This window comes from Gobio gobio (genome assembly GCF_949357685.1).
Source record: "Gobio gobio genome assembly, chromosome: 6".
In the NCBI taxonomy this organism is placed as follows: Eukaryota; Metazoa; Chordata; class Actinopteri; order Cypriniformes; family Gobionidae; genus Gobio; species Gobio gobio.
Window position 1 is genome coordinate 21,820,572 of NC_137102.1, and position 24,531 is coordinate 21,845,102.

At 45.1% G+C, this 24,531-nt stretch overlaps 1 protein-coding gene across 1 annotated transcript in view; it reads right to left on the minus strand.

Annotated features, from left to right (window-relative positions):
* Nucleotides 1–24,531, minus strand: part of LOC307128389 (low-density lipoprotein receptor-related protein 8-like) — a 133,866-nt gene that overhangs the window by 20,904 nt on the left and 88,431 nt on the right. Inside the window, exons 5-9 of the mRNA XM_079820218.1 lie at nucleotides 9,738–10,130; nucleotides 5,128–5,250; nucleotides 4,589–4,711; nucleotides 1,056–1,175; nucleotides 415–540 (exon numbers count right to left, since the gene is read on the minus strand). Coding sequence (XP_079676344.1) covers nucleotides 415–540; nucleotides 1,056–1,175; nucleotides 4,589–4,711; nucleotides 5,128–5,250; nucleotides 9,738–10,130 — 885 coding nt within the window. The remainder of the gene's footprint in view (nucleotides 1–414; nucleotides 541–1,055; nucleotides 1,176–4,588; nucleotides 4,712–5,127; nucleotides 5,251–9,737; nucleotides 10,131–24,531) is intronic.

Sequence of the window (24,531 nt, forward strand, 5' to 3'; positions counted from 1 at the left end):
TGCTTGCAGCTATATTTTCTACTGCTTCTGTTACACTTTTGTGGGAACCAATCACAGACTGGCTTATCCACTTGGTGCGCTATTGGCGGGTTTAACACGATGACGGACAGAGAAGCGATGGGTTGTTGCCCGTTGATCACTGTTCATTGTACCTCTTGTGGTCTGATTGGCTGAAGGACTATCCAATTGCATATAGAGTCATTTAATTTATGCTCGTTTATCACGCCTCTTGTGCAGTAGAAAATACAGAGCAGACTCCCAAGACCAATGTTCAATCTTAAATTGAGCTTGGTCTGGTGATAGCCAGACAACTAGCATTGGTGATTTGTTGCTTTTTCCTATTATAACGGACTCGTATCGAACCGTGACTTCTGTGTACCGTTACACCCCTAGTTTTTATACAATATATCTTACCCTCAGCTTTACAGGTCTTGCTTACGGGGTCCATCTCATAACCTGGATGGCATTCACACTTGAAATCCCCTTTCAGGTTGATGCAGATCTGACTGCAGGCATCAGGGTTCTCACACTCATCAATATCTGTGGAGTAAACAGACACACAGGACTGCAGACATGATAACTCACTCAAGACAGGAGAATATCATGGCCACATTTTATGGTACAAAGGAACAGTAAGTCTGTTATGACACAGAATAGTGAATAGTCATTTTATCCAAAATAAATAAATGTTTGTTCTGATATTCATCAAGTCTCCCACACACTGCAGTGACTAGTTTAGAGCACTGACACTGACTCTGTGGTGAAATAATTTTGTATGTTTACCAGCAAATGCCTTCTCAGATCAGCTTTGTTTGTGTTGGGAAAATTCTGTACATAGTAATCATCAGAATATCTCTTCTCCTGTCTCTGAAAACAGATTTTTAAATCACCTTGTGGACACTCATTTTATGTGGCGTCAAAGTGACTACAGCACTGAAATATACATAACCTGACACAAGCGAGTTGTAATATTCAAAAATTATTAGTGCAAGCAGTCCATTGTATCAGCTTTACTTTTACTGTCAAAGTCAACTCATCAATGAGTCAGGCCTGACCTCCACATGTCCTCTTGTCCAGGAGCTTATAGCCAGCAGGACACTGGCACTCGTATCCAATGGGACGATCCATACAGATGTGTGAGCAGCCTCCGTTGTTAAGCAAACATTCATTCAGACCTATGAAACAGAGAAGGGATGGTTTAAAATGTAGATCTTGAAAGGTACAGTGCCTTCCAAAAGTTTGTAAACATCCTAGGTAAAGAGATGTTTTGGACAACACAAATATCAATTTAATGCACAATAAAAAGCAAAAACAGATTTCCCACATATATTAGAAAAATAATCTATTACTTGTGAAAAAGTGTCCTTAATTGTACTGAATGTGTAATTATAGTGTACTTCCATTATTAAAAGTACTTGTAGATAACACAATATTAATTCAATAAAAGGCTACTTAAGTGTACTTAAAAAGAGTACACTTTTCATGAATAGTTCTTAACACACTTATAAGTACACGAAATGAGTCACCACATGATGTCATTTAATATATTGGTAAATTGCAAGCCATTTGAAAACAAATTTCACTCAGTGAAATGTTAATATATCATGTTATAATAACAACTTTGTTTTGTTTTTTAAGAGGCATTACAAAAAGTTAGTAATGAGTTAGTAATAAAATGAGTTAGCAATAATAACTAGTGCTAAGTTGGTGTAGTAATATAATAAAAGGGTTAGGGTTAAATACAACAAAAATTTTTTTAATTTACTCCGCTTGTTTAATACCGTTGGGGCTTCATTGGGCTATTGGAAAACCAGGAATGCAGGTTCTAGAAATATGATCTAAAAGCGCACATATTATAAGTCATACGTTCTTTCTTTCATCCAGCAAGCTATGTGTGAGTGAGAGTGGCTGTATAAAAAGTGAATTCATCCAGCACAATTACCAGCTTCAGGCCTCATCTACATTCTCAAGGGTCCGTTTTAAAAACACACATGAGTGTAAATTACATTACAGAGAGAGCACTGAGACGGCATTGAAACTTTCAGGCACTGAACATCTTATGACTCAGTCTGTGGAAGTTAGTGTTGCATTGTTTGCAGTTAAATCCCAGGAACATATTGTGTCTGAGAGCTTGAATGAACATATTGAGTACTCAGTGGACAAAAATTCAATGCAGGCCAGAAACTAACAACAATGTGCTTTTGCTTTCTTCGGCACACTTTCACGGGGTAGCATTTGTGGACCAGGTGTTCTCGCTAGCTTTCTGCATTTATTAGTAGTTGCTGGCATCCTGACAATATACGTGGAAGTGAACAATTTAGGGCAAGGCTATGTCGCTCGGAGCCAGCCATATGCCAAATGAGCAGCAGAGGCTTCTCGATTCTGGAAGGGGAAGACAGAGGGCATTAAGACAGAGTTATGTGCTCTTTCTTTGGAGACTGCGATTATTGTGGCATGTGGGTGAATGTGGCATTTATGGGAGGAGAATAAGGGTGCAGGTTTGGTGAGGAGAGGCACACACACAAACAGGTCTCTAGAACAGCCACAACAGGCCTTCATTCCTCTTTGATGCTAATGGATTCTCTGAGACTATGGGAAGCTTTTCTTCTATTCAGAGGAAGATGGTGATCCATCAGCTCTGCCCCAGATAGTGCTGGGATATATGAGAGTGAAAATGAATTTAAAAAATCTTGTTTTCTCTTCCCTCTTTGAATAGCTGTATAAATTACGATGCACTTTCAGCAGTGCTCCAGCAGCATCCTGGGTAACCATTTGAGTTTGGCCTTTTAAGCCATGTAGCTGTGAAGTTGCAAATAAACAGAATGATCTGTTTATTTCACCTCACTAAACAGAATGATTTTTGACGTATCATCCCTGCGATTAATATGATATCCCTATGATAAGTATGAGCAATAAAAGAAAAGTTTGCAAAAGATCTCTTAATATTTCAACTGGTGGTTAAGACAGAAGTTCAGTTAGAAAGAAAGTTTTCAGTCAATGCCTGTAAAATTGTAATTGTTGAGAAAAGAATTTTTGAGAAAACTTAAAAATCCAATGCATCCTGATGCATTCACATTTTAAGGTTCTGACAAACTTTTGTCTTAAAAATTGTGCTACGTAACCTTTTTTTTCAGGTCGAATTTGTTAACTAAATGCCGTATTCAGCCAATTTAAGGAAACTACAGCTTTCTTGTTTAACAAATTTTCACTTGGTAACACAATAAACTGATCAATAAACTGTTATTTGCCATATACAGTAATGAGCCAAAACAATATGACCATCTGACAAATATGCTGTTAGTTCTCCGCGTACTGCCAAAACAGAACTGACCCGCTGAGGCATTGAATCTTCAAGATCCCTGAAGGTGTCCTGTGGTATCTGACACCAAGACGTTAGCAGCAGATCCTTCAAGTCATGTAGTTTGCGAGGTGGAGCTGCCATGGATCGTCAAGCACATTTCACAGATGCTCAACTGAGATTTTTGAGGCCAGGGCAACACCTTCAACTTCAAGCATGTTCCTCAAACCATTCCTGAACAATGTGTTCAGTGTGTCAGGGTTCATTATCCTGCTAAAAGCGGTCACTTCCACCAGGGAACACCATTGTCATGAAGGGGTTTACCTGGTCTGCACATGAATGGCCGGACCCAGGGATTCCCAGCAGAGCATTGCCCAGAGCATCAGACTCCCTGCACGCTGGTGGGTACATCCTGGGGCCATCACTTCCCCAGGTAAATGGTGCACCAAACACATCCACGTGATGTAAAATAAAACGGGACTCATTAGACCAGGTGACCTTCTTCTAGTGCTCCAAAATCCATTTCCAACGCTCCCGTACCCATTGTAGGTTGTTTCGATCGTGGACAGGCATAGGCACTCTGCAGCAAACTGCGGTGCACTGTGTTGTAACATTTCTCCTATAAACATCATTAACATTTTGTGTGACTTGGCAACAGTAGACCTTCTATTGCTCCAAATGTCAGGGTGCCAAACACCTTGACACCGGTTTGTGGTTTGTCCCTCCTCGGACCACTGTTGGTAATTTCTCACCACTGCTGACCGGGAGCGACCCACAAGCCTTGCCGTAACAATTTGGTTCTTGTCAAAGTCGCTCATATCTCTATTACTGCCCATTTCTCCTGCATCCAACATGTTGATTATGAGAACTGATCGTTTGCTTACCAGCGAATCTACCCAGACCTTAATATCTGACCTTGTTAGATGATCAACAATATTTTCTTCACCTGTGACTGGTTTTAATGTTTTGGCTCATCTGTGTATTTAGTTTTATAGAACAATTAATATGTGAAATGAACTAACTATGCTACCATTGTTTCTGAAGGTGCTGACAAAACATATCTGAAATCTGGGAAATAATTTTAGAAGGTTGTACATACCCCTTAACACTTGATACACAGACCTCAAGAATGACTGCAGAAGTGTCTCAGATGTAAAATCAAAAGTCCGAAGTTCAGCATGAACTGAAATATTTGTAATCAAATTCTTCCAAGACCAAATTATCTGAACTAAACAATCCAAATTCATTTTACAGATCATTTCTCTGTATGTCAACAAACAGGTTTCTTACTGCACTCCTTCTTGGGTTCGTCCGACCGATCCTTGCAGTCCTTCACGTTGTCACACACCTTGCTGCCGTCAATGCATTCTCCATTTCTGCAGAGGAACTTCAGAGGTCCTTCACACTTTGTGGCTAAAGCATGACGGGGAAAAAAGACACTTACAGAACAGATGGCAGCTAATTTGTTGTTGATTTCAATTTAGTTTTGTTTCCTCTCACATTAGCATAACAACTCTGACTGGATTCCGACTGGCACTTTAACAGACGTGGATCATTTAGGTGAAGTCTCTACACGTCTTCCGAATAAAAGCCATTTTCAAAAGGACTGGCCAATTTATTTCCACACATGAAAGCTTATTACCGCTTAGACATAACCCTCTTTGAGTAGGACACGCTTCTGCTATGGGCAGACAGGTCTGCACTCATTAAACTTTGAAGGGTGTCGTATTAAAGGGGCGGAACCAATTTGATCTCTGGGATATATTTCACCCTGCCGAATAAGCAGCACAAAAGATCTGTGGAAAGGACACACACACACCAAAACGTACCATTGACACAGCCAGCCTCATCACTTTTGTCGAGGCAGTCGTGTATTTTGTTGCACTGTTTGATGCCGTGGATGCAGGATCCGTCTCCGCACTGGAACTCATCAGGTCGGCATGTGAGCAGAGCTGCAGATGAGCCAAACACAGCAAAAATATCAGCCAAACGCTGGCACATAGACTCCAAACAGACTTTCATGGGGTTTTATCTTTAGGGAACATGCTTTGGAGCTTCATAATTGGTAACTCCCTTATGAATACAAAAGTAGTCCATGACTTGGTAAAAAAAAAAGAAAAAAGATTATACACATTTTATATACACATCCAACCCTTTTTTTTTAACTTCTTTTTAACTTTTTTTTTGTCCCTATGACCCGGAAGTAGCAACCTACTTTACTTCAATGTTGTGACACATTTGAAACGGAATATTGAATAGAGGGCAGGGTTTTATTTTATTTTAGCCTTGGCCGCCCATGACCCTGTCGCCGGTTCACCACTGTTCCTTCCTTGGACCACTTTTGATAGATACTGACCACTGCAGACCGGGGACACCCCATAAGAGCTGCAGTTTTGGAGATGCTCTGACCCAGTCGTCTATAGCCATCACAATTTGGCCCACTGTCAAACTTTCTCAAATCCTTACGCTTGCCCATTCCTGCTTCTAACACACAGTTATCAGGACAACATTTCACCTCAAGGATAGTAATACCAGAAACGTTTTATCTTGTGGGGACATTTTTTGACCCCTGTGAGGAAAACAACTTATAAATCATACTAATTTTTTTTTTGAAAATGTAAAAATGCCGAAAGTTTTCTGTGATGGGTATGTTTAGAAGTAGGTTTAGGGTGTGATATACAGTTTGTATGATATTAAAATCATTATGTCTATGAAAAGTCCCCATAAAACATGGAAACCCGACGTGTGTGTGTGTGTGTGTGTGTGTGTGTGTGTGTGTGTGTGTGTGTGTGTGTGTGTGTCCATTTATATGAGGCCCAAACACACAGGCACAAGACCCCACAGGACATTTTCAAAAGGCAGCAGTATGAAGCTAATACAGCCATATTGAGCATTCAGTCATGTTTGCAGGAAGATTTGAGACAAATCCGACATGATTTCAAAGGTTGCATTGGCTGTAAAGGCACGTTAAAGGCACTTTCAAAGTCCAAGAAAATCTTTTAAAACATAATCGTGATCTAATACTAAAGTGCTCCACTTTAGTGAGTGTTTCTGGAGAGCTGATTTTGAATTACCGGTTTAATTATGCAAACACATCTGAGTACACAAACAATATTGCCTATTATGAAGTTCAAAGTAAAACCCCCTGAAACTCTGCATAAGAACAAGGGATTAATGCGATTATAGAGCAGTCTGTGGTGAATGTAACCTCCCTCTGTTTCAAGGGCTTTAAGATGCTCAAGGACACACGCCCTAGGGTTGCCTAGCAACTTCTACATGCCCGTTTTCCCTCCGGCCTGGGCAAAGTGACATCGTAATTGACCTGGATGTTACCTGACAGTGGGAATGAAGAAAGAGGAAGCAGCTTTAAGACAAGCACTTTGTGAGCTTATCCGGCCCACAGAAGTCAACCTCAGAGAACAAGAATGCATCGTAATTAAAATCAGGCCCTCTCCTGGGCACCTTGTCTCTATCCCATGACTATCGGGATCTTGAGGTCGGCTTATACTCCTAGGATCTTGTTGTTTACCAAAGACGCACTTCTGCTACGTTAGATAACAAACACCTTGTGGAAGCTCCATATTCTGTCAGAGGTGCCTGGGGAATGAGCCTGACAGACAGCGGAGATGTGACATTTTAATTTTCCCAGCTTGAGGGAATTACTTTAAAATGATGTGACAGAATATTGACAAATCTGATTTCTGATGCACATCAAAGTCATTGCTGGTATATATGAAATTACATTTTAAACGAACCATCTTTTTGCGATATCATAACTAGGGCTAGGCGGTAAGATGGCTTGCAGTGCAATGGTAGAAATGCATTCATTTAGAATTCTGATGTGTGGCCAGTTTTACATACATAAGCTATTTTAAAATGGCTTCAGATATGCGACTTGTCCAACCAATTTAATAATGTATCACTTGTTTGAGTCTTGAATGTTAATGTGATACAGCTGTTTCTGTACACTTTACAGTGTACAGGGTCCCCTTTAGACACCTACATGTCAACAAACTCTCATTAGAGTATTAGTAGAGAATTAGTGGACTGTCTGCACGGGCCTGCTAACACTTTATTGTAATAGTCCTCCAACAGGCATTATACTGACTATAAGTCACTTTGCAAGTGCATGTCAACTTATTCTACTAATCCTAACCCCTTATTCTACTAACCCTACCCTGATCCCTATTAGTCTACTAATCCTCTAATGATAGTTAGTTGACATATATAGGTGCAACTTTACTTAGACCCTGTTTACAATTGGTATTAAGATGCATATGGGCAGGTAAATGTATGGGCTTTTTCAGGTTTTTCGATCTAATGCACAAAATAAGCTCGCACAATGTACATATGAACAGAAAAACATACGGAGAGCAGCAGCTTTCGTTTCTGCTCTGACAACCGCAAAACTACACCAAATGTTGTGATTTTGTGTTAGAAATCAGGAATGGTGAGAGAACATTGTGCTTGGTACGTTTTTCGTCTTCAAACCAAACTTGGCTCTTCAGCCGACAAAGTTTAAATCCCCTCTGGCAAACAAGCTTCCCCTAATGTTAAGGCGTTAGGTCAGTAGGCGGTCTTTTGTGGCTGTTCAAACACATTCTGAGCAACTTGAGCATCTACACTACGAAAACAATCAGGCCTAATGTGTTTTTCAACTACCTCTGGATATGGTCGAAAGTGGACAAGCTCAAAACGTGTTAGACCCTGATTACACTCTTATTTAGCATCGTCCACTTGTGATCCAATCGACCAGAAGGCTTCTTAACACCAGGTGTAAACAGGGCCTTAGAGTCAACAAAATGTCTAAAGGGGACCATCAAAATAAAGTGCAACCAATATTCTTGGCAAAAAACGAACTATTGTTATATATACTGTTTCCGTGTTATTTATTTACCCAGTGATATATGATAATCATATCATAATATGATAATCAAGCATATTAACAATCCCAATAGCTTATATATCGGAATAAACTGTATTATTAAATTAGTGAATTTCTTGATCATACTTAAAGGGTTATTTCAAGGGTTATTCTAAACCCATCTTCAAATCATAACTTAAGATATTTTTATTGAAATTTGAGAGATTTCTGTTCCTCCATTGAAAGTACATTGCACCAAAACTCCTCAAAAAGCTCATAAAGAGATGGTAAAATAAATCCATATGAATCAAGTGGTTTAATCCAAGTTTTCTAAAGAGACGCAATCATTTTGTATGATGAACAGATTTAATTTATGGTAAATGGAAGCTCAAACACGCTTGCCTGATGAGTGAGAACCTTAGGTTTGTCAACTATCCCTTTATTTGAATTAAATACTTACATTTTCTTTACACAAACTGTGTAATAGCATAGGCAGTGAATGTTACATTCCTCCACTGTAACTGTAAGTCAAATCTTTTTACGCTTTATGATGTGGCACAAAATTAAATGCCGTGTGGGTTGTGCTGGGTAGTTGCTACATCCATGAGCATCACCCTTGAACAGCCCCACTTAACCCCAGGATGTTGCAGGGGGCATTCTGTGTATTAAGTGCACTGTAAGATCATAAACATAATGTATTCTACACGCATACATAAACACCTGGCTAACATACTGCAAATGTGCATGAAAATGTGTGTGCTGCCATCACTGTCGAACTGGATTAAAGTGTGTCTACACACCAAATGCTTTGACTCACGTGGCAATAATGGCTTTGACAATAAGAATTGTCTTTGTGTGGGTGGAATTGTTAATAAATGGCAGGCAGTCAGAAATGGCAGGCAGTCAGAAAAAAACTGCAGTGAACTGTCGCTTTCCATCTTTGGCGAAACCATACAATATCTGAGAGAATTTAATTCCCATTGGAGCATGTCAGTGCGACGTGCCCTTCAGAAAGAATGTTGGGGTCGTGTGCCCCTCACAAGGAGAACTCCTGCTGAGATTCCTCCATAAATGTGGTAGTGATACTGAGCACTTTCATGCACAATGGGAGTGTTTGTTTCTTGTACATCAACGCAGCATCCAACAAGTTAGGTAAAAATTAGTCTGAGAGAAAGATGCACAAATACTTCGAAAAGTACCATATGAATGAACCAAGTAATCTCTATGAACCAATCGATTCGCTGAAATGAATCCCAACTAAAACACAAGTTGATATAAAAAACTGCATTGTAATATTTTGTTGCTCTGTATTGCTCCTTTCATGTACCTTGTCACATTATTCACCTGAACTACTGAAAAACAAAGTTAATTTAGTTGCATCACCACTATTAGCGGGATAGCAAATATTCAATACATCTACTAGACAATGAATCCTTATAGACTGTTTAGCTTTAATAGTTTAGTTGAGTAATTTGTTGATCGTTTTCCATAGCTGTTGTCAAATTAAGCCACTATGTTGAACAGTAAGATCCACAGTAAGATTTTCTACAGGAAGTAGTGATGGTGCACACTCACGGCAGTCCACCTCATCTGACTTGTCCTTGCAGTCAGGGTCCCTGTCGCACCTCCAGGTCAGTCTCACACACTCCCCACTGCCGCAACGAAATTCTCCAGCACCGCATTGCAGTCTCCGGGTGGGAGGTGGAGCCGGCCGCCCAGACACGCCCCCGCATCTCACCGCCCACTCATCAGAACCGTCAGAGCAGTCGGGGTCTCCGTCGCAGGTCCAAGGCTGTGGCACACACTCGGAGCTGTTGCAGCGAAACTCGTGTGGCCCACAGGTGGGCGGAGAGCACTTCTCCTCATCGCTGCCATCTCCACAGTCATCGTCACCGTCACACACATAGACCGGTGCTAAACATTTACGATTACGACACTGGAACTCCCCCGCTGAGCAGGATCTGGCATCTGGGGACAAGAAAACACAGACTTGATCAAGTATTAGAAAGGAAGAGACAGTCTGGCTGTCATGTGTGGCCATCAACCACGTTTCCTGAATGGTGATAACTCATTCAAAGTGTGCAAAAAAAGTATTTTATTCAGATAAAAGCCCCAGTCATTTTTACACTCACCATCCAACTCATAACATTTTAAAATGCTCTGAAAGTGAAATGTTATAGGTTATAATGTCGGAATTATTACAAAACACACTGTAACTGAGTTATTAATGGTACTACCAGAATTTATATATTTTATATTTTCAAAACTACTGTTTTTATTAATTTTTTTGATCAAATAAATGCACCCTGAGTGACTTATTTCAAAAGCATTTCAAAAAATCTTACTGCCCCCCTAAACCTTGGAATGGTAGAATTAATTCTAAAAGTTCTTTGAAAGAACCTCACTAGAAACTAAAATAGCATTTAAAAAAAGAAAAATCAATACTATATAATAAATTCAAAACTATACATACAAAAAAATAACAGGGTAAACAGCAACACTGGATGAAACCATATAGCAGTAAATGTATATTTTATATTTTATTTTGTAAATTGTTTAAATTCACTTATACTGAAAGATGTTATTATCATCCCACCCACATTTTTGCTTCTAACAGGTTTAGAGACTTTTCACGGGCAAACATTTATCCTGTGTCTGTGGAGTAGACAGATAACAGCTGAAGTGAGAGGGGGCGGCAAAGTAAAGCACAGAAAGTTACCCGCTAGGAATGAGAGGGGCAAGAGAAACGTAGAGCAATCCTGTGAATATTGAGCACACATCATATATGTGCAGGGCACATCTCATATTTGCCAGATTCTGGCAATGCTCAAAGCAAATAGAGTCACAATTAATTTACAGATTTATTCATTATAAAGTGGATTCACACGTTGTGCCTGTTCAATTTAAAGAGGGCCTATTCTGCTTTTTTACATTTTTCAACTTTCATTAGTGTGTGATGTTGCTGTTTGAGCATGAAAAAGTCTGGAAAGTTACAAAGCACAAAGACACTCCAAAGGGAGTTATTCCATCCAGCGAACCTTCCTTTCCTTCACAGCAGTGCGCCTTCTTCCCAAAAACCCAATTTATACTTCTGCGTTGACTGTACACCTAGCTACGTCGTAGGCTGTGTGTTGCACGCGTAGCCTACGGCGTATCCTGACATGAACCTCTCCAAAAATGTAACAACTCCTCAACATGCTCCCTCTGCATCTGTAACTGCGCGTCGCCACGGACAAGGATGCAGAAGTATAAATGAAAATCGATACGTAGCCTACGGCGTAGAGGTTACGGCGCAGGTCCGACACAGAAGTATAAATCAGCCTAAAGCCAAACTTAGCATTCAAATCAGCCAAATAAGTGAGTTTTGTAAAATGCCGTCTACTGTTGCTAAACTGTGGAATGTGCTTGATATTAAACGGTGTTATTAAAAGCGCATTAAGCCACAAAAGAGATACTGTTCCCTAGGCGGCCTCCTGTGCGCGCTCTCCGAGATGGGGCAGAAAGCGTATAAGCGAAGTATACTGTGTGTTACACATACAGTACGTGCCTAAAAGGACAAATAGCCTAAATACAAATATGTCGAAATGCTGTTTTGATAAGTATCCGCGTAAACACAGTCGGTTATGTCTTAAGTAAATTCCTGTAGCTCAAACTTTCTGTTGCTCAAACAGTAGAGCGTGGCGCTAGCAACGGCAAGGTAATGGGTTCGATTCCCAGGGAAAGCAAGAACTGACAAAATGTGTACCTTGAATGCAATGTAAGTCCACCAGCGCTGAAGTGGCTCTAAGAGGCTTGGTGGGCAATGTCGAAGTCTTTAGGGATGATGCTGATTCGGGAGAGAGATGGCTCGTAAGAGTCTCCTCCACCCTTGGCATCAACCCATATTAATATTTTTTCAGACACACAATGTTACTGTAGGTTGAGGTTTGTGGGCTGAAAATTCTGGACGATACCAGTCTTTTCCACAACCTTGACACCTCGGTGTGGAGGTCGGGAAAGAACAGTAGGCTCCGACGTGGAGGCTGAGCCGTGCATGCGGACAGGAAATGTTCCTCTAACTTGTTTTTCTGTAATGAATAAGGGTGTCAAATCGAAATCGACCGAAATCACAATCACGATCTTCGAATTAAAAAATGGAATCGTCGCTGCTGCCACGCCCCCATGTCACGTCCGGTTGTTTGCCAAACGGAAAAACACATGTTGAAGTGCTGTGAGTCAAACTTAGCTACAGCCTCTCAAAAGATAGCATGGCAACTGCAGATACAGGAGACCCATCGACAGAACTTGAACCCCCTCTTTCACTGAAGTCGTCGGTGTGGAAATATTTTGGATTTCCAGTGAGTTATGTTGACAACGTTCATGTTGACGACAAAAAAGCCACAGTTTGCAAGCTCTGCTATGTGCGTGTACCATATTATTTCACTGGCAGCACAACTAACATGGCAGGGTATCTCCACAGGCACCACAAAAACATAGATTTATCTGATAAAACAACAACTGTAACACAAACTACTCTTCCGTCTTCATTTGGAATTAAACTTCCAAGTAACTCAACTCATGCAAATGCAATTACGCGCGCATTAGGAGTATTCATAGCCGCAGACATGCAACCTTATTCTGTGGTGGAAAACTCCGGTTTTAGGCATTTAATTAGCGTGCTAGAACCATGCTAGGAAATCCCAAGTAGAAAGCATCACACAGTACACTGTACAATAATGTAAAGGGGAGAGTTATTGAAGGTCTGAGCAACGCACATTTAGTTGTCTTGATTACAGTATTTTAGCAATATTTTTGTAATATTTTAGCAGTTCTCTTTCCATATTCCTCTTTAAGAAGAACTTGAAACTGCAAAATTGTTACAGTTGTCTTGTCTTGTTCTATTATAATTTTTTTAAATGTTTTTGACAACTCAAAGAACAGCTCTAAACAACATATCCGTCTATAGGAAGAACATAAAGAATGAAAAAACACAGTCATCATTCTCAGGGGATAAAAAGTAGTTATCAGTGTGGTATATGTTCAACTGTTCGGAAATAGTTTGTTAAGACACTTAATTGTTCAGAGAAGACTATGGACATGGCTGTTTTATTGTTTTTGTTTTGTTGTGAACTTGAATGTCATCTGTGAAAAAGACTGCACTTACAAAAGAGAAACTAAATGGCAGGTTATTTTGCTTAAGTTTTCAATTGACTAAAGATATAAGTTATTGTTACATTGTTGTTAATAAATGTTTTAAATTTGACAATGTAGTGTGGTACATTGCGAACAAAGGTCAGGTATTATATTGCATAAAAGTCTAGTCTAAAAATGGCATAGCAACCTGTGCTTTAAAAAAATATATTTATAAAAATCAAGAATCGAATCATGACCTTAGAATCGAAAATGTATTCGAATCGAGGACTTGGAGAATCGTGACACTCCTAGTAATGAACACTCCTGTCTCTCACAGCACGTCTCAAAACCTCCATCAGCTCCTCACTAGCCATTTCCCCTGCCGTGATACTAACAACATCCAGTTCTGGACCATCCATTTAAATCCTGATCTGGAGATTTTAGACAAACACACACAGAATTAAAATAGAGATCAGTAGAAATGGTTATTTAATAAAGGGGTCTTAAGAGATCACATAAAGAGAGAGTGAAGGACCTGCAGATCAAAGAAAAGATTTTAATGGGATCTCTGAGAAACAGGTTTGATGGTACAATATAAGTGGAACACAAGAGGAGCATAATAGGAAGGGAGACGTGAAATTAGGAAAGACAAGGAACGAGATTAAGGTGAATGTGCTACTGAACGGTTATGAGCATTTTGTTTGTTGCTACTTCTCACCAAAAGGAAAATTTTCCATTTTAACACATATCAGTTTAACTGACAGAATGTTTTATAATAGTTAGAGGTGTTTACTAAGGCAAGCATCACTACTATAACTCATACGTATAGGTTTACAGATTTAAACAAACCCATATAGATGCTCTATTATTTTTCTAAGCAATCCAATTAACAATTTTTCTATAGGCTCCAACTGGATGTATTCTATCTCGCAGTCCTTTATTTGACGTATGTACAAGAGCCTTGTGAATCATACGAGCAGCTCCAGTATAAAGGCCTCTGGCTTGAGATTAGCCTAGATTAAGCGCAGATGAATGTGTGGGAACAGGCAATTATCATCACTGTGCCAAAACTCCCTCCATTTAGATGATTCATTTATTCCAGCCAGGAAGCAAAATCCCTACAGCATTTCAACATATAGTACAACAAACAGTGATATATACTCCTCATGGTCTGACCCCATTCCAGATCAGAATATGCCTTATTTTCCTGGGCAGACCAGTCCAAATTTAACCTTTGGTTATTTCTAAACAGACTTCAATTTGCAGTCACCCCCTAAAGGGGACATCAGATGCCCCTTTTACAAGATGTAAAAGAAGTCTTTGATGTCCCGGTCTTTTCCCCAAACTTGACACCTCGGTGTGGAGGTCGGGAAAGAATAGTAGGCTCCAACGTGAAGGCTGATCCGTGCGTGTGGGCAGGAAATGTTCATTAAACTTGCTTCTCTTTAATGAACGCTCCTGTCTCTATTGTGGCCAAAGTCAACTTGGCCACAGCACGACTCAAAATGTGTGTATGCGAAGTTTTAGCTCAAAATACCCACAGATCATTTTTAAAGCATGTTGAAACTGCCACTTTTTGGGGGAGAGCAAAAACGTGCCATTTTTGTGTGTGTCCCTTTAAATGCAAATGAGCTGGTGCTCCCGGCACAGACATCTAAAAATGTCAGAAACTGTCAGTACCAGAATATATGCTGCATGGAGATAGAACAGGTATAGTTTAGTTTAATTATGGTTTTAACTTATGTTGTCATGCTTTTATCCATTATGGTACAAGCCCGTTGTAGTGGATCCCGTCCGAATGATGGCCAAAACTTTACTTATGAGTTTTATGAAGTTTATTGTACATCACACAAAAGATGAAGCGTCCGTTTCACTCCAGAAAATCACAGAAATAGCTGAATAAAACAGTACAATAACACAGTGGTGTAAACTGGTAAACTTGTTGTCGTAAAACAACTCTAAGAAAAGTTTAATTAAAAAACTCCAATAAGCTGTAATAAAATGCGTGCTCTCCCTTTCATTACTGCCATGGCCAGTATCGCTCCGGAGACTATAAACTGGATCACTAACAGTTGGTACTAATCCATCTAGTAACAACTTTTTAGCGAAACCTGTGTTTGTATTGTCCATTTGTATTGAACCTCCTTCATAAGAAGTCTGGTATACATTGATTTGCACCTCAGACATAAACAAGTTTATGTATGTGGGGGCGCATACCCTTCAAAAACAAAACAAATCCACTGCGTCTTCAGCGGCTCTGATGCTTGGAATACATGAAGACTGGTATGTTCATTCTTACATCCAACAACAAAACTTGCTTACAAGACATTTTTGTTGCTATTCGCTACAGCTGCTCAGGCCTGGAGAAAATGGCGGACAGTGTACAACTCGCTCAGGACAGGGTCTATGCTAATATGGCAAAGTCCGTCAGCAGTCGTGAGTGGTCTTATTCAAATAACTAGCTACCAACGTAGAAATCAGCTGCAAATTGAAGCAACCACTGGATGACACACTTTCAGACTCAGAAAGCCCATAACAAACTGGTTGCATGTTTTCTACTTTTCTGAGCTGGCAGACAAGACAGAAACTAAGTGCAAAAAAAGCTTTAAAAAAAGTGAAAATTTAATCCGATGTCCCATTGAGTGAAACAAGATTTTCAGTAAGAAGAAACATGCAGGCCAGGACTTAATTCCATTGAACTTTGATTGGTTGATGTATACCAGAGGTTTTCAATCCTGGTCCTGGGGACCCATTACTCAGCACAGTTTCCTCTTTAACACACCTGCTTTAGTTCATCAGCTTATTAGATGTGAGTTCCATTCGACTGTAAGTGGACTCTGAAGTGAACTTCACAGGGTATTCTGCCATCTTAAGTGAGATTCCAATCCGAAGGGAGTGAACATGTTCACTTCAAGAGCACTGCGAACAGCACAGGGAATAAGGGAACATCGATATATCACTTCACACGAAGTGGAGAGCGAAAATCACCCAACTGCTACTGCGCATCATGTCACCAATCTGAACTAATGATGGAGCAGATCCGTTGGAAGAGTTTTTAAATGGCTCACACATAGTTCACCAAATGTAAATGTATTTTCATAATTAATGACAGTTACAGTACAGCTTCAAATCTGTAATTTATTCCTGTAATGCAAAGCTGAATTTTCAGCATCATGACTCCAGTCTTCATTGTCACACGATCCTTCAGAAATCATTATAATATGATGATTTGCTGCACAAGAAACATTTCTTATTATTATTTGAAAAATAAAACTTTTGCAACATTTTAAGTCTTTATTTTTGATAAATTGAATGCATAATTAATGAATACAATTTAATTTCTTTAAAACAAAATCTGACAAAAAAATAATATTATAAACGTGTAAAATACTACCTGTAAACGTGTCTCACGGAGGAGCTCGGACGCATAAAAGGAGGAGCGACGACAGTGAAGGACAAGAGAGGACCAGGCCTGGACTTTTTTTGAATATTGTATGGTTTATGTTTTATGCGTGTCGTCCGTGAGGAGGCTGCCGTTTTTACGTTCAGTTTGTGTTTATTTATTTCTTAAAGTGCTTAAACGTTCGCCGGTTCCCGCCTCCTTCTTCCCATAACAACATACCGTGTTACAATGACATGAAAATTATTTTCATTAGGGTAACCATTGGAGTAACAACCATAATAAAATAAATGAAACCCTTGGGGTTACTTGACTGTAATCCTGTTCCCTGATAAAGCGGAACAAGATGCTGCATGAAGTGCATATGGGAAGTGTCTTATCACGACCCGCTGTGAAAAGTGTGTTTAAACATGTCAATGAAATTGACTTGGAGGTATTATAGCCTCGGTCGGTGATGTCATCAGAGCACCTGCTACACAAGGCTATAAATAGATGAGCCCCAGCTGTAAGCCTTCAGGTTTCTTTTGTTTGAAGACCAGTCCTGGAACATCATCAGCACGGCATTGTAGTGCAGCAGCTCTTTCCGCTTTATCAGGGAACAGGGTTACAGTCAAGTAACCCCAAGCATTCCCTTTCAAAAGCTGCACGAAGTACATATGGGAACAAGAATACCCACGCCGCCGTGCTTGATGGTGTCTGGGGGTCCTACTACGATTGTGTAGGTGTGCACAAGAGAGTCTCAGACATTAGCTTGTGATGTCGACTCAAGGACATTAGAGCCCAGAGTGGCATGAGCATCCAAGCTATAAAATCTTGTGAATGTGTGCGGAGAGGACCAACCTGCCGCATCACAAACACTTTGTAAAGGGGGCTTGCTAATGTCTTTAGTAAAGGAGGCAACCCCCCCCCCCCCCTAGTGGAGTGAGCCCTTGATCCCATAGGCGAAGCTTGACCGCGCACCTCATAGGCAAGAGCAATAGCATCCCTGACCCAATGTGACATGGTTTGTTTGGTGGCGGCAGAACCATTGTTACGGCCCCCAAGACAAACAAACAGGTGCTCTGACTTACGCCACTGGCTAGTGCGGTGGACGTAGGCCTGAAGAGCACGGACTGGACACAGTCCATGAAGTTTCTCCTGATCCGGCGTTATGAAGGGCAGAGGGCAGAAGGTTTCAAGAGTGACAAGATGTACAGCCGAGAACCCGTTGGCGAACCCTGGCTAGAACTCCCGGGAGCAGAGCGACTGGAGGGAAGGCATACAGGCACATTTTGGGCCATTCCCATTCAACCTGAATGTACACTGCTCTGAGTGACAGGAGCTTGTCCTGGGCCCAGTGAAAAATCTGTCTCGCTATTCTGTTCAGAAAGCATAAGCGCAGACCTCCCTGGTGATTTATATATGAGACTGTAGCTGTATTGTCCACCCGCACTAGGACATGACAGCCCCTCAATTGGGGAGAACGTCTCGGTTACGTATGTAACCCTCGTTCCCTGAGGAGGGAACGGAGACGTACGTTAGTGACTAACGAATGGGGGTTTCGCTTAGAAGCCAATCATCTTTGAGTATTCAACAGCGCCCAATGGCAGTGCCAATGCCATGGGCATGCGGAATTTGCATGCGTAACTCCGCCCCACCTCGTGGGTATATAAGGAAGTACGCTGGCAACATCGCATTATGTTACTGCTGCAGGAGCCAAGACTGAACTCCGCGTTCCAGGCAGCACAGCTGACGTGGCAAAGGAAACGTATGTCTCCGTTCCCTCCTCAGGGAACGAGGGTTACATACGTAACCGAGACGTTCCCTTTCGTTCAGTCACTACGACATACGTTAGTGACTAACGAATGGGGGTTCCAATACAACAACGCCACTCAGCTATCATCCAGTGCCCTGCGTAAGTGTGAGTACCCTGTCGTAAGACTAGTACGGACGAAGGACTCCCACTTATCACAGGATTACCAAGGTACACTGGGAAGCATATCCCAGTGAGGGAATGCCAAGATGCCTACCCGTAGGGAGGACTTAAGAACACACATATGACCCGCTAAGGGCTGCATATGGAAGATCTCTAGGGTACCAGCCGAAGGTGGATTTTTAACCCTAGGGGTGGCAGGGACTTGCCAAGGGAAAGACACCTGCTCGCTGAGGAGGCTTACGGTGGAAATACTCGTGTGGGGGTCGCCGGAGGGGAACCATGCACACGGAGCACCTGGCCGGACATGAGGGTCTGGGCTCGAAAGGGCAGACTGAACTGATGTCGGCGTGAGCAGTGCTGGAGGAGCTCAGGGCTCTCGGGGAGCTCACCTGAGGGAAAATATCGCACGTATCCAGTCCTTGGAGTGGAATGGCGAGCAAGCGAAGACACCTGAGCCTGGCCCATTACCGGCCACCTGTAGGGGCGAGTACATAGTCGGACACTGGCTCCACTCGGAGATTGTAGAATCTGGCGAATGTGTTGGGTGTCGCCCAGCCTGCAGCTCTGCAGATGTCTGTTAGCGAGGCGCCATGCGCTAGAGCCCAAGAGGAGGCCACACTCCGGGTGGAGTGTGCCCTCACACCAAGGGGACATGGTCGACCTTGCTGCTGGTAAGCCAAAACAATGGTGTCCACTATCCAGTGAGACAACCTCTGCTTTGAGAGAGCACTTCCCTTCCGCTCTCCACCATAACAGACAAAGAGCTGGTCTGAGGTCCTGAAACATCGCGTACTGTCTACATAGGCGCGGAGAGCGCGTACTGGACAGAGCAATGCCAAGGCAGGGTCTGCCTCCTCCAAAGGCAGCGCTTGCAGGTTCACCACCTGATCTCGGAACGGAGTGGTGGGAACCTTGGGCACATATCCGGGCCGGGGTCTCAGGATCACGTGAGAGTTAGCCGGCCCGAACTCAAGGCACGCTTCGTCAACCGAAAATGCTTGCAGGTCCCCGACCCTCTTAAGCGAGGCCAATGCGGTCAGCAGAGCCGTCTTCATAGACAAGAACTTAATCTCAGCCGACCGCAAAGGCTCAAAGGGAGGCCTCTGCAGAGCACTTACGACTACTGAGAGGTCCCAAGAGGGAACGAGAGGAGAGCGAGGAGGATTCAGTCTCCTCGCCCCCCTCAGGAACCTGATGATCAGGTCGTGCTGCTTACTTACCTTTTTGTCTCCCAGGAGATCGTGGTAGGCAGATATTGTGGCCACATACACTTTAAGGGTGGAAGGAGACAGCCTTCGCTCCACCCCCTCCTGGAGAAACGATAGCACGGACCCGATCGGGCATTTCCAGGGGTCTTCTTGGCGGGAAGAGCACCATGTGACGAAGAGGTTCCACTTCAACGCATAGAGGCGTCGCGTAGACTCAGCTCTAGCGGAAGTGATGGTAGCGACCACCGCAGGTGGAAGGCTACTCAAACCTGCCGCGTCCCGTCCAGAAGCCACACGTGGAGCTTCCAGAGCGCTGGACGCGGGTGCCAAAAGGTGCCCCGTCTCTGAGTGAGGAGGTCCGGTCTCAGAGGAATAGGCCAGGGAGGGGCTGTCGCAAGGAGTAAAAGTTCTGGGAACCAGGTCTGGCCGTGCCAATACGGGGCGACCAACATGACCTGCTCCTTGTCCTCCCTGATCTTGCACAGTACCCGTGCAAGAAGGCTCACTGGGGGAAACGCATACTTGCGTAGCCCTGACGGCCAGCTGTGCGCCAGTGCATCCGTGCCGAGGGTGCCCTCGGTCAGGGAATAATACAGGGAGCAATGGGAAGAGTCCTGGGAGGCAAACAGATCTACCTGTGCGTCACCGAACCGTTCCCATATCAGCTGGACCGTCTGGGGGTGGAGTCTCCACTCTCCGGGGAGAGGCTGAATCCGTGAGAGCTCGTCGGCTGCACAGTTCAGGTCTCCCGGGATGTGGACAGCACGAAGGGACCTCAGGCGCTTCTGACTCCACAAAACGAGATGGCGGGCGAGTTGAGACATACGGTGGGAGCGTAGACCGCCCTGGTGGTTGATGTACGCTACTACGGCCGTGTTGTCTGTCCTGACTAGTACATGTTGACCCCTCAGCAACGCTCGGAAGCGGTGCAGGGCGAACCGTACTGCCAGTAACTCGAGGCAATTGACATGCAGAAGGCGCTGGGGTCCTGTCCAGGAGCCTGCGGCTGCTTGTCCATTGCACATGGCACCCCAGCCCGTGGATGATGCATCTGTTGTCACAACAACATGCCTGGAAGCTCGTTCTAAGGACACTCCGGTCCGTAGAAAACTGAGGTTCGACCATGGGGTGAGTGTCTGTAAGCAGGCCCGAGTCACTTGTACCCGGAGCGTGCCAGACCGCCATGCCCATCTCGGGACTCGATCGCGTAGCCAGTGCTGAAGCGGTCTCATATGGAGCAATCCGAGCGGCGTTACCGCGGCTGCAGATGCCATATGCCCCAGGAGCCTCTGAAACAGTTTCAGTGGAACCGCACTCTTGCCCTCGATTTGCCGAAGGGAAGTCAGCAGAGACTGCGCGCGCGCGCTCGAAAGCTGCGCGCACATGGCGACCGAGTCGATATCCATACCGAGAAAAGAGATCCTCTGCGCGGGGCAAAGTTTGCTCTTCTCCCAGTTGACCCGAAGGCCCAGACGGGCTAGGTGATGGAGCACCAAATCTCTGTGTCCGCAAACCTGCTCTCGAGAGTGACCCAGTATGAGCCAGTCGTCGAGGTAATTCAGGATGCGAACCCCGTGCTGCCGAAGGGGCGCAAGGGCTGCCTCGGCAATCTTCGTAAAGACGCGAGGGGACAGAGATAGCCCGAATGGTAGAACTGCGTACTGATATGCCCGCCCCTCGAAAGCAAACCGTAGGAACGGTCTGTGTCGAGGTAAAATGGAGACATGGAAGTAGGCGTCCTTCAGGTCGATCGCTGCAAACCAATCGTGTGGACGAACGCATTCGAAAAGGCGTTTCGCTGTCAACATCTTGAACGGCAACCGGTGAAGGTAACGGTTCAAGACATGCAGGTCCAGGATCGGTCAAAGCCCAGCGGTCTTTTGGGGTACAATGAAGTACGGGCTGTAAAACCCGGAATTCATCTCGGCTGGAGGGACAGGTTCGATCGCACCCTTCGCCAGTAGGGTGGCAACCTCCGCTCGCATGACGGGGGCATTGGCCCCGATCATAGTGGAACGGACTCCCCGGAAGCAGGGAGGAACCTGCGCGAACTGAATCGCGTAGCCCCACCTGACTGTCTTCGCGACCCAGCGGGACAGCCCTGGAATCTGAAGCCAGGCTCCCAGGAACTGCACCAGCGGGGTCAATCGGACTACAGGTGTACCCGGTGTGGGGCAGCGATGCAGCGTTACCGACCCGGACAAGGGAGGCTGTTGGGCGTCCCGGTGTGGGGGTGCGGTTAACGGCTGCGTCCTGACAGAGGAGACCAGGGAAGGACGCGCGTTCCACTGGGGTCTGCTCTGCCAGGAGGCTGGCGACAGAGAGGGATGCGAGTGGCGGGACCCGTGGGTGGCGCGCACTGTCATCACCGGTCTCTGGGTCCTCAGAGACAGGGACATGAGTTCTTCCCAAGCGCTGCTAGCCCGGGGGCCAGCAGCGGAAGGATTTTTCCCCCGACCCTCCACCGGGGGAAGGAGAGGTCCTGCTACCATCCCCTGGGAAGAACTGGAATCCATCTCTGAGTTGTCCACCTCCAGCCTGGCGTTTAACCAGGCTGGGGAGCGGACTGGGCGTCATCCTCAACAACCTCCACGGCGCGGCCCGGGTGAAGGCTGCTGCTGGGGCCGGGCGGGAGGAGGGAGGGCGCCCTCGGCGGCGAGCGGACTGAGGCGACTGAGCCGGCGGCTGGTGCAGCAGCTGGCCGCCGGGGCAGTACGTGTTACAGCCTCAGTCTGCTCTGGGGCGGCCGAGAACCGTTGGGCGCAGTTCTCAGCCGCGCCGCCGAAGAGGCCAGCCTGGGATATGGGTGAGTTGAGGAGGCGGGCCCGCTCAACGTCCTCCACATCACCAGGTAAGGCCAGGTGTTCTCCCGGACCACAGCTGTGGACATCTCCCGACCCAGGGAGCGTGTGGCCACCTCACCGCCCGGGGGCGGGATCAGTTGCGGCACGCAGCTCAATGAAGAGCCCTGGGTCGGCTCCACCCTTGTGCATGTGCAAAGGGGCGGCGGCCTGCCCGTAGCTCTGCAGGACCACGCCACCGAAGTAGACGAGCCCACAGGCTTTGGGAGGGTGCTTAGGACAGCCACACCATGCCACGTCAAGCCCTCTGTGGACACCGTAGTGCGCAACAGAGAGTTCAACAGTGGGGGTGAGGGGGCCCCAGTGTACCCTAGGCCGCGGCCCCATCAAGGGCAGAGAAGGTGGAGGAGGCCACCAAACGATCGCGGGAAGCACGGGGACTTCCGGGACCGCGTGATCTCCTCATGCACCTCGGGAGCGAAAGGTATTGGGGGCGGGGCCCAACAGCTGTCGGGTGCCGTCCCCAAAAACCAATCGCGCAACCACGAGCACTCGCGACTGGGCAGAGTTCCACACCAGCGCGAGACTCGCGGCTGCCCGAGATAACATGGCTGTCAACTTTAGGTCGGATCAGGCAGCGCTGACACACCCGGAGGCGGAGCACAACTCCTAATCGTCATCCCCAAAGGACTCCAGCCCACCTTGGGATGCGGCGATCGACATCTCACTGCTATCTGGAGCGTGAACGAAACGAACGAGGCGTCAGAGACGGGCCGCTGTTTCAGTCCAACACTCGCGGGTTTAAGCAATGTGCGAGAGGGGGCGTGGCCCGAGGAATGATCGTCGGGGTTCTTAATACCACGGCACCGCACTCAGGTCACCCTGGCCACCAGCCAAAGTACCACCTCTCTCGGAGACGGTAGATTGGGGTGTGGCAGAGGGGACTCTCTCTCCTCACGGAGATCACTGAGTCTCGACCGCAACATCGCGATGGTCACGTTCCCGCAGTGGGAACATGACGCATCCACAAACACTGCCCGAACGTGCTGAAGCCCAAACACATCGAGCAGTGAATGTGCCCATAGACAGCAACGGAGATCGATCGCACCCGGAAATGCACGGGCGAACCGTCTTGAAAAAGACGTGCCACGCGCAAGCTCTTTTTGTGAGAGGAAAGCTCTGCAGAGTGCCGAAGCGCCCAGGGAAACACACACACAGCTGTTGCAGATCACTGCACAGATCAGCAGGCAGGCAGCATGAGATCGCTGGAACGCGCCATAACACCAACACCCTGGAGAACCGCTGGTCTCGAAGACTGAAGAGAAGACTTCAGAATTCAGGCTTGTAGGAGTGAAGAGATCCTCTTGGCTCCAAAGCAGAAACATAATGCGATGTTGCCAGCTTACTTCCTTATATACCCACGAGGTGGGGCGGAGTTACGCATGCAAATTCCGCATGCCCATGGCATTGGCACTGCCATTGGGCGCTGTTGAATACTCGAAGATGATTGGCTTCTAAGCGAAACCCCCATTCGTTAGTCACTAACGTACGTCGTAGTGACTGAACGAAAGGGAACGTATTTCAGGGCCAGAAATACAGCCATCAACTTGAGGCCATTGATGTGCCAATTGAGCTGATGACCCTCCCATGCCCCTTGGGCTGGATGACCACTTAAGGCCGCACCCCAGCCCGACAGGGAGGCGTCTGCCGATAACAATCTGCGATGACAAGACACCACTTTTATTTGCATTGAGGATTGGCCCTAAATCCTCTGGCTTTGAGCCACAACTGAAACGGTCTTATGTGCAACAACCCCAAAGGGAAACCTGAGGATGCAGATGCCATGAGGCCCAACACGCTTTGGTGCTGATGATCAGTGAGATCTTGGCCTAGCCTGACTTTGCTCAGAGTATGCTGAATGGTCTCAGTTCAA